The 14,467-nt window shown below is 38.4% G+C and overlaps 1 protein-coding gene across 4 annotated transcripts in view; it reads left to right on the forward strand.

Annotated features, from left to right (window-relative positions):
• Positions 1–14,467, forward strand: part of LOC109433660 (progestin and adipoQ receptor family member 4) — a 151,573-nt gene that overhangs the window by 15,421 nt on the left and 121,685 nt on the right. For all 4 annotated transcript variants that reach the window (XM_029877979.2, XM_062844196.1, XM_062844198.1 and 1 more), the window contains exon 2: positions 29–702. In XM_029877979.2, the coding sequence (XP_029733839.1) occupies positions 135–702 (568 nt within the window). In that variant the 5' untranslated portion in view covers positions 29–134. The remainder of the gene's footprint in view (positions 1–28; positions 703–14,467) is intronic.

The following is a 14,467-nucleotide window of genomic DNA, read 5'->3' on the forward strand; positions in this document are numbered from 1 at the left end:
GATCCTATTCTTGTTTCCTTCAACACAGTCTCTCTCGTCGAAACGCATCCATCATCATTCGACCGCGCACAGCAGCACGGTAGTTCGCGACGGCGGTGGCACAATAATTCCTCAAGCTGGAGGAACCGGACAGAATGCAACCAGCCGAGTGTGCAGGAGTGATTTCGCCGGTGGTGCTCGAATCGGCTACTGCCCCCATTTCCGTGGTGCCTCGTTCTACTACTACTACTACAGCTAATAATAGTTCCATCATGCTAACCGGTGGTGTTGGCCATCCGTTGCTGCTGTCGTCGTCGTCCACGTCGTCCTCGTTGTCGTCCTCGCCAGAAACGGTGCGAAGTGCATCATCGTCAACAACATCCTCGTTAGCGGCAGCACCTCAAACGGCCCCAGCGCCGGCACCTGCACCGACACCCGCACCGACACCGACACCGACCTCGCCGGTGATCAAAACGAAACAGTGCCAACCGGACGACTTCGGGGAGGGCGATGACGACGACGGGCAGGGTCGGGCGCCGCTGATGAAGCAACTGAACAAACTGCTCACCCCACCGGACGATCTGCTGCAGTGGAAGGACATGCCCCAGCACTTGCAGTTCAACCCGTACGTCCTGACCGGATACCGGCCGCTGCAAGGCGTCAAAGGATGTCTCAGCAGTTTGTTCTACGTGCATAACGAGACGATTAATATTTTAACACACGGTAAGTAAATGAGGGATGCTGGGAATAGTGATGAACGGGATTAATAGGTGTTCGTTCAAGCCGTGTCCTGCATATGAAGTGTAGGGAGAGCATGATGATCATTGGCGTAGCTAGGGGGGGTTCCAGGGGTGCCTGGCACCCCCTAGAACAAATTTGGCACCCCCTAGATTTTTTTCTTGACAGTCACTTAAAATTTAAAAATTTGGCACAATAAATTCCAATATTTATTAATGATACATTCGAATAAAACTTATACATACCCATAATTACTTATATACATGTTGTACGTTCTGGCGTTTTGGATATTGGTTAGAATAATAATGAGTAATAATAATAAAGGTAACAATCAACAGACTTCTCCATGGATTCCTTCAGAAATACCTCAATCTATGCATACAGCTATTTCTCTAGACTTTCCTTATGGATTCCTCCCGATATTTCTTCAATAAACTTCCCTCAGGATTCTCCAGGCAGTTCTGATGGGGTTGTACATTCTACAAATTTCTGTAGAGATTGATCCAGCAATTTATTGTAGTATTTCTTTCGAAATTCTTACCATGGTGCTTCTTGGAATTCTTCTAGGGATTCTTCTAAAAATTTCTCTTTGGATTTTTTCAGGAATGCCTGGATCCTTTCAGAAGTTCCTCCGGTGATTTTTCCAGGAATTCCTTCAGAGATTTTATTCAGAGATTCTTCCAGAAATTTGTCATGAAATTCCTCCAGGAGCTTATATTGGCCTTCCTCCGGAAACTGTGGCTAGGATTCCAGCAATTTCTCTTAGCACTCCTCCAAAAATTTTCACTGTGGTTTCTTCAGGAATTCTACTAGGGTAGTTCTTTCGAAAATTCTTCCAGAAAACCACCATGGGATTTTTCTAAAATCCCTTCGGTGGTTCTTCCAGAGATTTCTTCAAGGATTTAACCAGGACTTCATCCAGAGGTTCTTCCGGAAATTCCACAGGGGATTTCTCCAAGAACTTCTATTGGCCTTCCTCCATGAATCCCAGCAATTGTTCAAGCAATTCCCATTAGGACACATTCAGAAATACTTCTAGGGATTTCACCTGGCATACTTATTTGCTGCAACACTTTCGGGAAATCTTCCTGAGATTCCTCCAGAATAACTCCTCCTGCGATTCCATCAGGGATTACTCCAGTATCCTACCGATTCTTTCAAGAAGAACTGTAGGTATTCCTCCAGGCACTTGTTACAGGGACTTCTCTTATGATATCCCCGCCATTCATCATGCTGGGATTTCTCTAGAAATTACTTCTATGATACCTCCCGGAATTCCAGGGATTCCTCCAGATCCGCGCTTCCCAAACTCCGTTTACGCTGCGCACCAACCTCTTGCAGGCTCGCTAAAAGGAGTAGAAAATGCGAGCCTGCGACACGTGGGGGCGCCACGAAAACTGATTTTGGGAAGCGCTGCTCCAGATATTCCAGCTGGGATTCCTTTAGCCATTCCTGCGGTTCTTCCAGCTATTCTACCTTAATGAATTCTAACTGTGGTAGTTCAGACATAATGCTACGGAATCTTCTAGAGCTTTCTCCGTGTTTTTTGCTGGGATATTTCCAGGTAATCTTCCTGGAATTCTTGCAGAAATTTTTTTGGTTGCCCTACCAGCGATTTCTCCAAGGACTCATTCAGGAATTCCTCCAGAGATTTTATTCAAAGATTCCTCCAGAAATTCCTCATGGAATTCCTGCAGAAACTCCCTTTGGCCTCCAAGAATACCTCAAACGACTCCTCCTGCGGTTCTTCCAGCAATTCCTTCAGAAATTCTTACTATGATACGTCCAGAAGTTCTTCTAGTGATTCCTTTACGAAATCATCCTAGCATTATAGCTGGAATTTTTCCGGGAAATCTTCCTGACATTTCTTCAGAAATTCATCCTGCGATTCCTTCAGGGCCTTCTCTATAGATTCTTCCAGAATACCTCTACCGCTTCTTGCAGGGACTTCTCTAGGCATTCCAAAGATTGTTTCTTTGGATTCCCCCAGGCATTTCTGATGGGGGTTGTTTATCAATTCCTGTATAGTTTCCTCCAGCCATCCCTCCTGGGAATTCTGCTGCGATTTCTACAATGACACACTTCAGAGTTCTTTTAGGAATACCTCTTGAGATTTATACTGTGACTGTTTGAGAACCTTGCCGGTGATTACTCCAGGAATTTTTATCGAAGATATTTTATCCAAGGATTCTTTCAAAAATTTCTCATGGGTTCTTCCAGCAATTCCTCCTAGGACTCCTCCAGAATTTCTTACTGTAATACCTCCCGAAATTCTTCTAGAAATTATTCTCCAGGGTTTCCTTCAAAAACTTGCTGGGATTGTTCAAGGCAGTCTTTCTAGGAGCCTTGCAGAAGTACTTTCGGTGTTTCCTCCTGGAAATCCTAAAGGTTTTTACCCTGGGATTTCTCAAAATATTTATTTTTGGACTCTTCCAGGAAATCCTCTTGACTTTAATCCAGGAACTCCTCCTGGGATTCCATAAGCCATTCCTGCTGCTTCTAATGTTTCAGGAATGCCTCCTAGGTCTCCTCCAGAAATTCTCACTGTGATACCTGCAGGAATCCCTCTAGGGATTTCTCCTGGTATGATTCCTGCTATGATTCTTCTAGGCAGTTTTCCTAGAATACTTCCAGAAATGCCTTTGATTCTTCCAGGGATTTTTCCAAAAACTCATCCAGGAATTCATCTAGAGCTTTTATTCGTAGATTTCATTAGAAATTAATCACGGTATTACTCCTGGAAATTCTTTTGGGCTTCTTCAAGGAATTCCAGTAGAAATCTTTAGAGGAAACCCTAAATGAATTTCGGGAATAGTTGGAATTTCCAAAGAAATCCTAGGAGGTATTACTCGAGAAATCTCTAGTGAAATCGTATAGGAATGTACGGGAAAAAACTTGTAATTACTTAAAAGGCACAGAATTGACAAATTTAGAGATAAATTTTTGAAAAAAAAAATCGCGTTCTGGTGGGATTTGAACTTACGACTCCGTATTCGCTAGACCGTAGTAGGGCCATTTCTTTGAGAATTCTTTCGGTATGGTTATTTTTTTTTAATTTCTGCGGTAGTTTCATTAGCATTTCATCAGAAATTTTTTTGGATTTTTATTTCTATAATTTCAATGGCTATTCCTCTGAAATTATTTCAACAATTTCTTTTTCAATTATTTGGAAAATGTATTAGGCAATGTTATCGTGATTATTTTCGAAATTCTTTGTGAGTTAATTGTATTTGTATATACATTGCTTCCAAAAATTGCTGAATTTGAAAATCAGAAACTCTCAACTGGTCTTGGTCAAAGAAAATCCTATAAAATTCACGAAAAACTTACTGACAAATTCCCAAAGAAATTGCCGGAAAAAAAAATCCATCAAAATTACTTTAGAACTTTCAAAGTAGTTGCCATAAGAATTCATATAATAATTATCAGAGGAATTCCTGAAGAAAATATCACGACTTTTTAAAAAAATTGGCCAAATCCAATCTCAAAATAAATTCACAAAATATATTCAATAAAAAAACAAAACCAATTTCGAAGAAATTCTCAAAGAATATTCCGAAAGCATCAATGGAATTTTTGAAAAAAAATTTAAAAATAACTTCAAAAGCAATTGCCGTAGAATCACCTTGACAGAATTTTTAAAGAACCACCAAAGATTTATTTTTTTGCCTTTCTCGTACACCAAGGTGTACCGAAAGGCTATACGTTCACTCCAAAAATGAAATCTTGATAGAACCCCCAGAAGGCCAAGTCTTATATACCAATCGACTCAGCTCGACGAGTTGAGATGATGTCTGTGTGTGTGTATGTGTGTGTGTGTGTGCGTGTGTATGTGTGTATGTGTACAAAAATGTCACCTCACTTTTGGATAGTAAATATCATCCGATTTCAACGCTTTTGGTTTCAATCGACGCGGAATATTGTCCCATTGTTTCCTATAGAAAATGGTTTGAATCGGTCCAGCCGTTCCGGAGTTATGGCCAATTAGGTGTTCCGGACCGGTACCCCAGGAAGGGGCCAGGTATGAAATTGCAACAAACCCATGCATGTGACCCATCAAATCACGGCATTTTCGATTATCTGATGAACAGTAAGCAGGAAAATAGTCGCAGACTATATCTGAACCGGTAGTGTTGCGGAACCGGTTCCGGGTGTCCCGCCGGAAGTGGTCAAATATAAAAGTTAACTAAACCCATGCATGCGACACATCAAATTGCAGCTTTTTGTATAACTTGATAAACGATAGACAGGAAAATAGTCTCAGACCATATCTGATCCGGTAGTGTTCCGGAACCGGTTCCGGGTATCCCGCCAGAAGTGTCCAAATATAAAAGTGATCCAAATCCATGCATGCGACACATCAAATCACAGCTTTTTCTATAACCTGATGAACGGTAAATAGGAAAATAGTCGCAGACTATATCTGAACCGGTAGTGTTGCGGAACCGGTACCGGGTGTCCCGCCGGAAATGGTCAAATATAAAAGTGAATCAAACCCATGCATGCGACACATCAAATCGCCGCTTTTTCTATAACCTGAGGAATGGTAAGAAGGAAAATAGCCTCAGATCATATCTGAAGTGGCCGGAAGGGGCCTAATTCATACATGCGACACATCAAATCGTGGCCTTTTCGATAACTTGTACGATCAGCAAGAAAATAAGCTAAGCCCACATTAGAAACTACTGATAGTGTTCCGGAATCGGTTTGAGGTGTCTCGCTGAAAGTGGCCGAATGTAAAAGAGAACCAAAAAAGACACATCAAATGGGTTTTAATGTATCCTGATGAACGGCTACCAAGAAAAAATTTCATGCTTGGGAAACTAGTAGTGTCCCGGAATCGGTTCCCGGTGTCCCTCCGGATGTGGTCGAATGTAAAAGAGAACCGAACTCCATGCATGCGCTTCAGCAAATCGCGGTTTTTTTCGATAAGCTGATGAACGGTTTTCAATCAAGAAAATCAGCTCAGATTACGTTAGAGACCACCGGTAGTGTTGCACAACCGGTTTCAGGTGTCCCGCCGGAATTGGTCAAATGTAAAAATGAACCATGTAAATTTTCCGGAACCGGTTAAGGGTGTCCCGTGGGGCAAATTTCAAAAAATCTCTCCGATATATGATTTCCCAAGTGGAAAGTGAACTACTTGTCGAAATAAGTGAGCTGTACAAAAATGAGCGATTTCGGTTTATATTTAGGGGTGGCGCAAAGGGTTCAGAAATTTTAGCTGGGACAAACTTTCAAAAAACATTTCAAATTTAATTTTCAAACTTAATTTTTCTATACTAAATCGGTGATTCTAGAACCCTATCGGGCCAAATTTGTGCTCAAAATTGTGATATCTCTACTGGTTTCTGAGATATTTGAAATAAATCTAGCTTTTTAATAGTTTTTGGGTTGGATACCAAAATATGACATTTTTTCAAGTATCTCGGAAACCAGAGGAGATATCGCAACTTTGAGCACAAATTCGGCCCAAATGGGTTCTAGAATCACCGATTTAGTCTAGAAAAATTAAGTATGAAAATTAAATTTGAAATGTTTTGCCTTTCTCGTACACTAAGTGTACTGGAAAGGCTATATGTTCACTCCAAAAATGACTTTTTGGTAGAAGGCCCGGATGGTCGAGTTACATATACCAATCAACTCAGCTCGATGAATTAAGGTGATGTCTGTGTGTGTGTATGTGTACTCACATCACTTTTTGGCAGTAAACCTCAACTGATTTTAATGACCGACGGTTCATTCGACGCGGTATCTGGTTCCATTGTTTCCTATTGAAAATGGTTTGGATCGGTTCAGCCGTTCCGGAGTTATGGCCATTTAGGTGTTCTGGACCGGTACCCGGGGAAGAGGCCAAATATGAAAATGCTACAAACCCATGCATGCGACCCATCAAACCGCGGCATTTTCGATAACCTGATGGAAGGTTAACAGGAAAATATTCTCAGAACATATCTGAACCGGTAGTGAACCGGAACCGGTTCCAGGTGTCCTGCCGGAAGTGACCAGGTATAAAAGTGAATCAAACCCATGCATGCACAATATCAAATCGTGGCTTTTTCGATAGCCTAATGAACGGTTAGCATGAAAATACACGCAGGCCGCATTAGAAACTATCTCTCCGGAATCGGTATTATTCAGGAATCGATTCCGAGTTTCCCGCTGAAAGTAGCCATTTTATATTTGGCGAACCAAACCCAAACCCAAATCACGGCTCTTTCGATAACATGATAAGCACGATTAGCAAGAAAATAGTTTCAGACCATATTTCAGACAACAGGTAGTGTTCCAGAACCGATTCCCGCCAGAAGTGGATAAATGTATAAGAAAACTAATCGCTCTTGATATGGCTTTGGTCACCGTTTACTTGATCTTGTTCGCTTTTAATTTGTGTTTCTCATATCCTTACACAACTTTCTGAATGAAATTTGTTCTTGTCTGGTGTCTGTCACTGTCCTCTGTGGTTTAGGTTCAATCCTAGTCGACGCCGTCGACTATGCCATTTCAGACTCCTAGGGTGTAAATATACAATAGTATGGACCAACGTTATACGGGAAAATTAAAATTAAATCGCATTAACTCAGAAAACAGTTTTTTCAATCCTCTTTTGCATCTAAAATTACTCGCACTCTGTAATGTGGTTGAAATTTGTATGGGATTTAGTATGTGAAATTTCATATGCTTGCATTTAAATTTGATTTCAAATTTTATATCAATCTTGTGAACCTATGATAATTATAATTATAATTGAAAGTATAATAATATAATAATTATTATTATAATTGAATATAGCCTAAATTGGTGATACGGTCAAAATTTGGTCACACAATTTTTTTCATAACTTTAGACCGCGTACACCAAAACAGCTGAATTTTGGACCAGTAATGCTACATTATATGTAGCTTATACCATAAAATTTTCATCAAAATCGATTGAGTATTGGTTGATATATAGACAAAACCATCGACCTACCTTTTTAAAATTTTGTACAAAGGCGCTCCATAGTAAATTTTTGGAAATTTAAGGTCAATAAAGCACAATTTTGATTATAGAACAACCAATACTGCTCCGATTTTTATCAAAATTTTACAGTATAGTACTATTATGAAAATACGTTCTTAGTAAAATTTTGAGCCATTTTGTATGAATACTTTCAAAGTTGTAGCAGTTTAAATATGAAAAAAACTGACCGGGTGCCACTTAAGCAAATATAATTTTGTAACGGCTGGATCAAATTGAATGAAATTTTTACACAACATTTTGATATGCATACTACACATACAGAAAAATTTTCATTGAAATAGGTTAAGTATCTCTGGCTCTATAAATAAAACAGTAAAAATGTATGAATCCTCTTTGCACAAAATTTTAAAATTGCGGATCTCAGGGTTCAACAATATCTCCGCAAATACTAGACCGATTTTGATGAAAATTTTATGGTACAAGCTACATATAATGTACCATTACTGATCCAAAAATCAGCTGTTTTGGTGTACGCAATCTAAAGTTATGAAAAAAATTGTGTGACCAAAATTTGACTTGACTTGACAAAATTTGACAAAATTTGACCACCTAAACAAATATAACTTTGTAACGGCTGAATCAAATTGGATGAAATTTTTACATAACATTTTGATATGTATACTTTACACACAGAAAAATTTTCATTGAAATTGGTTCAGTATTTCTGGCTCTATAAAAAAAAGAGTAAAACTGTGTTCTTATTTTTTAATCCACTTTGTACAAAATTTTAAAATTGCAGTTTTCAGGATTCACAATATCTCCGCAAATACTAAACCGATTTTGATGAAAATTTTATGGTATAAGCTACATATAATGTACCAATACTGGTCCAAAAATCAGCTGTTTTGGTGTACGCAGTCTCAAGTTATGAAACAAATTGTGTGACCAAATTTTGACCGTATCACCCTTTAACCATTCTTGATTTCTATTCACTAACTTTTCACAAAACTATCCTGTTTTCCAACAATTACCGGTTTCGCGATCCTGCAAAACTCTAGGATTGTACTTGTCACGTACCCAGTTGCAAGGTATGGGAAAAGATGATGGTTTGTTGAATACCTACTAAATACATTTGCAGAGACTTCCAGACTAGAATGAGCCATCCGAAATATGGGAAATATTAAATTCGATCGCATGATAATGCCTCGTGCCTAAAAATCTCCATTCATGCGTCATGTTGATGACCTCGGCATAAAAATTAAAACTGTTTTCTGAATCCACCCAATAGGGGTAGGCGGGGCATAATGAGCAGCTTAACGTTGAACCATTCGTCATTGAAATCATCGTCATCATTAAACATTTGAAAGCAGTTTTTTCGCTCAAATCAAACATTTTTGCAACGAAAATGGATTCACTGTGTTCCCCATGAGGAATAGAATACAGTGAATACATTTTCCTGGTCGTTGTTTTGATTTACAGCGAAAAAACTGCTTTTCTATTTCCGAAAATTGATGACGGATGCTTGAGCCTTAAGCATTTTGCAACCAAATCCAGTGAATTAAGCGCAATCAATGTGTATTTTTTACGTATAATCCTCATTTGAACCTTAACTGACAAAAAGTAATCGTTGAAATTTCGAATAAAGCTATAAATGTTTAAAATTTTATGTTTTTAAAAACGTATAACATAGTGGATTGCGTTTTGGGGGTGGGGCATAATGAGCACCCTAGGTGGGGCAGGATTATCAATCCCTGTTTTATACACAATCAATTGCTAATTGACTGTTCTTGTCAATGATAAAGCATAGCGGCAATAACCAATGAGAATTTTAGGGGATTCTCTCTCTCTCTTTTTGGCGTAACTTCCTCATTGGGACAAAGCCTGCTTCTCAGCGTAGTGTTCTATGAGCACTTCCACAGTTATTAACTGAGAGCTACCTCTGCCAATGACCATTTTGCATGCGTATATCATGTGGCAGGCACGAAGATACTCTATGCCCAAGGAAGTCAAGGAAATTTCCTTTACGAAAAGATCCTGGACCGACCGGGAATCGAACCCGTCACCCTCAGCATGGTCATGCTGAATACCCGTGCGTTTACCGCCTCGGCTATATGGGCTATAGGGGATAATGGGGTTTAATTTGTAGGATACTGCGAGGTTCCATGGAGTTTATTATTAAGGCATTTATAAACGATGAAAATATCTTCTTCTTTGTGGCTCTACGTCCCAACTGGGACTTGGCCTGCCTCGCTTCAACTTAGTGTTCTTTGAGCACTTCCACAGTTATTAATTGAAGGGCTTTCTTTGCTTAGGCTAACTGGAGACCCTGGTGAACTGGTAAAAATATACAGAAACTGTTTTTTTTTAAGCTAATAAATTGAAATTTTATGACAAAACCTTACTAAAGCCTGTATCCGCAATAATCGGGACACAGTAGTACGTCAGTAGCTCTGTAATGAATCGGTAAAATTGGTCAAATAACTGACTGAGAACTCTTTGGTGTATGTTTATTATTTGTGCAAAATTTCATAAAAATCGATACATTATTTTTAACTGTGGATGAAAAACAAACAGACGTGGTTTTAAGCATTTTGTACAATCATGATCAATTTTCATTCGCACACTAGATGATTCCTTTACGCTACGGTTCAAAGTTCTGTGATGATAATTATGAAATTTCGTAAGCAGTTATGATACTTATAGAGACACTTTCTTGCAAAATTTCATCAACTTTGATCAATTGGTTTGAAAGCTACTGGTGTTGATAGTGTTAGTGAAAATGTTTCGTGTTTGTCATGTGCGATTCTTGTCTTTTTATAACTTTTGAATTTATCTGCCAATTTTCATGAAATTTTCACAGATGCTAGTAGATTATGTGTATATTATGCCTGCAAAATTAGATGATTATTGGTATAGTACTTTCAATAGTACAATCGAAACAATAAAGAGAGCTGACTAATTGCTGTCTGAGGGGCCAAAATCACGTTCAGTCCCAATACATGTTTCGACTATAACATTGTTGTTAGTGCATCGATTTTTTTTTAATTTTGCCTATACAACAAATATAGATTGAGAGGTTTGTGTTCAACATTTCAGCCATTTCCTTTGCCAAATTCAAAAGGTACAGCGCTGACAAGCAAAACTAGGGGCTGTACAAAATTCAATGGCGCACATTTTTCACTTTCATTGCTACAACAAAAAGTACTGCACCGATTCACATGAAATTTTGTAGATGAAGTGAACACATCTTAAAGCGTTAGGGATGATACACAAATTATGTCACGCAAAAATCGACCCTTTTCAACCCCCCCTCCCCCCTTTGTCACACTTTTTGTATAAGACCTTAATATTTTTTGTAAGGGTCGTCACGCTCTGCAAACCACCACACCCCCCCCCCCTCCCCCTCAAAGCGTGACGTAATTTGTGTACGGCCCCTTATTAGACAAAATTTGAGCAATTTTAATGTATCTATTGCAGAGTTACAGCTGTGTTTCTGTGTTCCGATTATTGCGGATACAGGCTTTACATGCATAATAACGGAGAAAACCAGAAGTGAAATTCGTTTGTTTAAGACGAAACTGGATCCATTTCCTCACTTTTTGATTTTTGATTTTTTATAAAATAACGAAGCAAAATTTTCAAAATAGGTTTTCGTACACTTGTAGATTATGGATCAAAGTATGTCCTGATTTTTTTCCAGATGGAAAATTTTTTTTTCTATTTTTGCAGAAACCATTTTTAAACAAAATTTCACAAAACAAAACGGTTTCTGCAAAAACAAAAAACATTTTCCCTCTGTAAAAAAATTAGGAGATACCTTGATCCATACTTTACATGTGTATGAAAACCGATTTTGAAAATATTGCTTCGTTATTTTATAAAAAAATCAAAGACCAAAAAAATATCGATATGCTTCTAGTTTCGCCTTAAGATATTAATCATTTTCATCATTTTTCCACCAGTTGCTCATTTTGCCTCACCCTACTATCAGCTTTTTAAAGTATATTTTTTTATCAAAATGATTATACAAATATTTTGAAAGTGTTACAAATACATTTCATTTACCCAGGAAATATCAAGAATCTTGATAGATACCCACTACGTTCTTATTTTGATTCCAAAACCTTATTTTAGGTCAGCTGATTCTAATAATATTTCCCCGGTACATGATCACTTCACGCATTTTAACCATTTTTTCAAAGCAAACGGCTTTTTTTGACAATGTTTCGTCATCAAATCATTGGATTTGAGATAATGAAGCTACAGGCAAGCAATTTGTTTTGAAAATTGGGAAATCTATATATATAAAAATGCAGTGGTATACGTGGGACCGCACATAACTAGCGATCGGAGGATCAGATTCGAGTCGTCTTAGTTTTGTTCTGTTAGTTTTCATCCAAGGAAGGTTTATGAGGCAAAAAAGATGGACAAATTTAAAGTTTTTGAAAATCGATTTCCATACATTTTGACCGGGGACTTGGGTCTTGGCTAGAAACTTGAATCGTCAAAAACGCAGTAGGCAAGACAAAGTTTGCCGAGTACAGCTAGTTTACAGTAAAAATACAAGATGCTCATTATGCCCCGCCTACCCCTATGGTATTTTATTTGAGCATGATGTCCGGTAGTCAGAAAATCTAAGACAACGATACAAAAATCAATTGTTGATCTCGATTTTAGACTTTCAGGGCAAATCGCATAATTTTGGATTTTCAGGTCATTATTTTTGGATTCCGCTTATTTTCCGCTAACTATCAATGAGAACTATATTGAATGGTTTCAGAGCATAAACTCTAGCAAACAATCACCATTTTAAATATTGAAACACCATCTTAAATCTTTCGATCATCATTTTTGGACTCCGGATATATTTCCAATGCTAAATAAATATTGTTATTTACAAAATGGCATATAATTTTTGATAGGAGAAAAATACATTTCTATTTTTTTTTTTTTTTGATATTTTGTGTATATATGTCATAGATTTCAATTGGAGCAAAAATTTTGAAAATCGGTGGTTGCCAACATGGTGAAAAAAAGTATTGGTATAAATTCAAATTGGCAACCGCATTCAATATGGCCGACCCAACTTTTTTATAACTGCAAAAAGTACCTCTATTTTTCCTCTTTTCAACACCTTTTTGTTTTGAAGCGGTTTCTGGAGAACCTTTCGTGTTATAACGGTTTAAACGAGCCAACAATTGTCGAAAAATGAGGGGTCAGCAAAAATGGTTGTAGCTCCAACTAACGGGGGGTCCATCATTTTGAGTAACCAATTTAATTTTCCTTACTTTTTTGGGGGGGGGGACTTCCAGAAAATCGTTACCTTAAACATTTTAGAAGACAAGGTGTAAGTAGTGGACCGGTTTCAGCGTGAATTACTCATGAATTGAAAAACCTTCGTTCCGGATTGATACCATCAAATTCATTTTTTTTCCATATAACTTTGACTCACTCTAATATCCATATTGCATAGTTTTAAAGCTAAAAACTCTAAAAAAGGCGCCATCTTGAATTTTGTCCTCCTTCTTGGATTTTGGACAAACATAATATATCAGCGTTTCACGTTAAACCACCTCCGCCGGTGCTGGTCCTGAACACTTAAATGGCCATGACTCCGGAACGCCTGGACCGATCCGAACCATTTTCAATAGCAATGCGGTAAAACTCCGGATCGATTCATGCTGAAATCTAAAAAAATCGGCCAATTGAAAGTTTCTTAAAAGTGAGTGAACTCTTTTTCATCTCAATTCGTCGAGCTGAGTTGATTGCTATATGTGACTTGACCATCCGAGCTTTTTTTCGAAATTTCGGTTTTTGAGTGAACATATAACTTTTCAGTAGGGAAGTGGAAGTGGAAGTGGAATATCGGCGGGGGTCCTATTTTGGATACTTTTCTGCTAGAACTCTGCCAATTCTGAACCAATTGACACAATTTTTGGAACGCGATGAGGTACGTCTAGTATCTAGCCGTGTACAAAATTTCAAATCAATTGAGTTGAAATTGACTGAGTTATAGCGAAGAGTGCCCAAAATACCGGCCGCTGCTCAAGTGATTCGCTACCCTACACATTGGTGTACGAGTAAGACAAAAATCATCTCTGCGGTAAACACAACGCAATAGACCTTGCTGCCTTGACCCTTGTATCATAATTTTGATATGCTACAAGCATTAATATTGACAAGAAGAACAATTGGACCTAATCTAACCCAATTATTTTGTAGGATACTTTCTCGTACTGGCTGCTAATGAGTTAGATTAGATTCCATCTAGGATTTCTCCAGGAACGCCTTCCAGGATTTAATTTGGAGATTTTACAGGGATTCCTTCTAGGATTCTTCATTGCAGGATTTCTCCAATTGAGCATTTCAGATTTCGGAGATTTCTCCAGGAGCTCTTTCTGGGACTTCTCCAGATTTTTGCTTTAGGATTCCTCCCGGAGTTTCTGCGACTCATTCAGATTTTTTTTTCTAAGATTAATCAATAGTCCCATCTGAGTTTCTTCAATGAGTTCCTTCTGTCATTGCTCTAGGAGTTCCTTGTGGGACTCTTTAAGGAGCTCATTCTGGGTTTCACCTTATTCACGATTCCGTTTTCTGATATTCCACGAAGAGCTCTTTTTGGGGTTCCTCCAGAAGTTCATTCTAGGACTCCTCCAAGAGTTCCTTCACGGGAATCCACCGGAAGTCTTTAAGAAATGTCTTCATATTTTTTTCGGAATCGAACCAAGAGCTCCCTCTGGGAAGCCTCCAAGCGCTCATTACAGATGTTACTAATGAAAATCTTCCA

This window comes from Aedes albopictus, chromosome 1 (assembly GCF_035046485.1).
Source record: "Aedes albopictus strain Foshan chromosome 1, AalbF5, whole genome shotgun sequence".
Taxonomy (NCBI): Eukaryota; Metazoa; Arthropoda; class Insecta; order Diptera; family Culicidae; genus Aedes; species Aedes albopictus.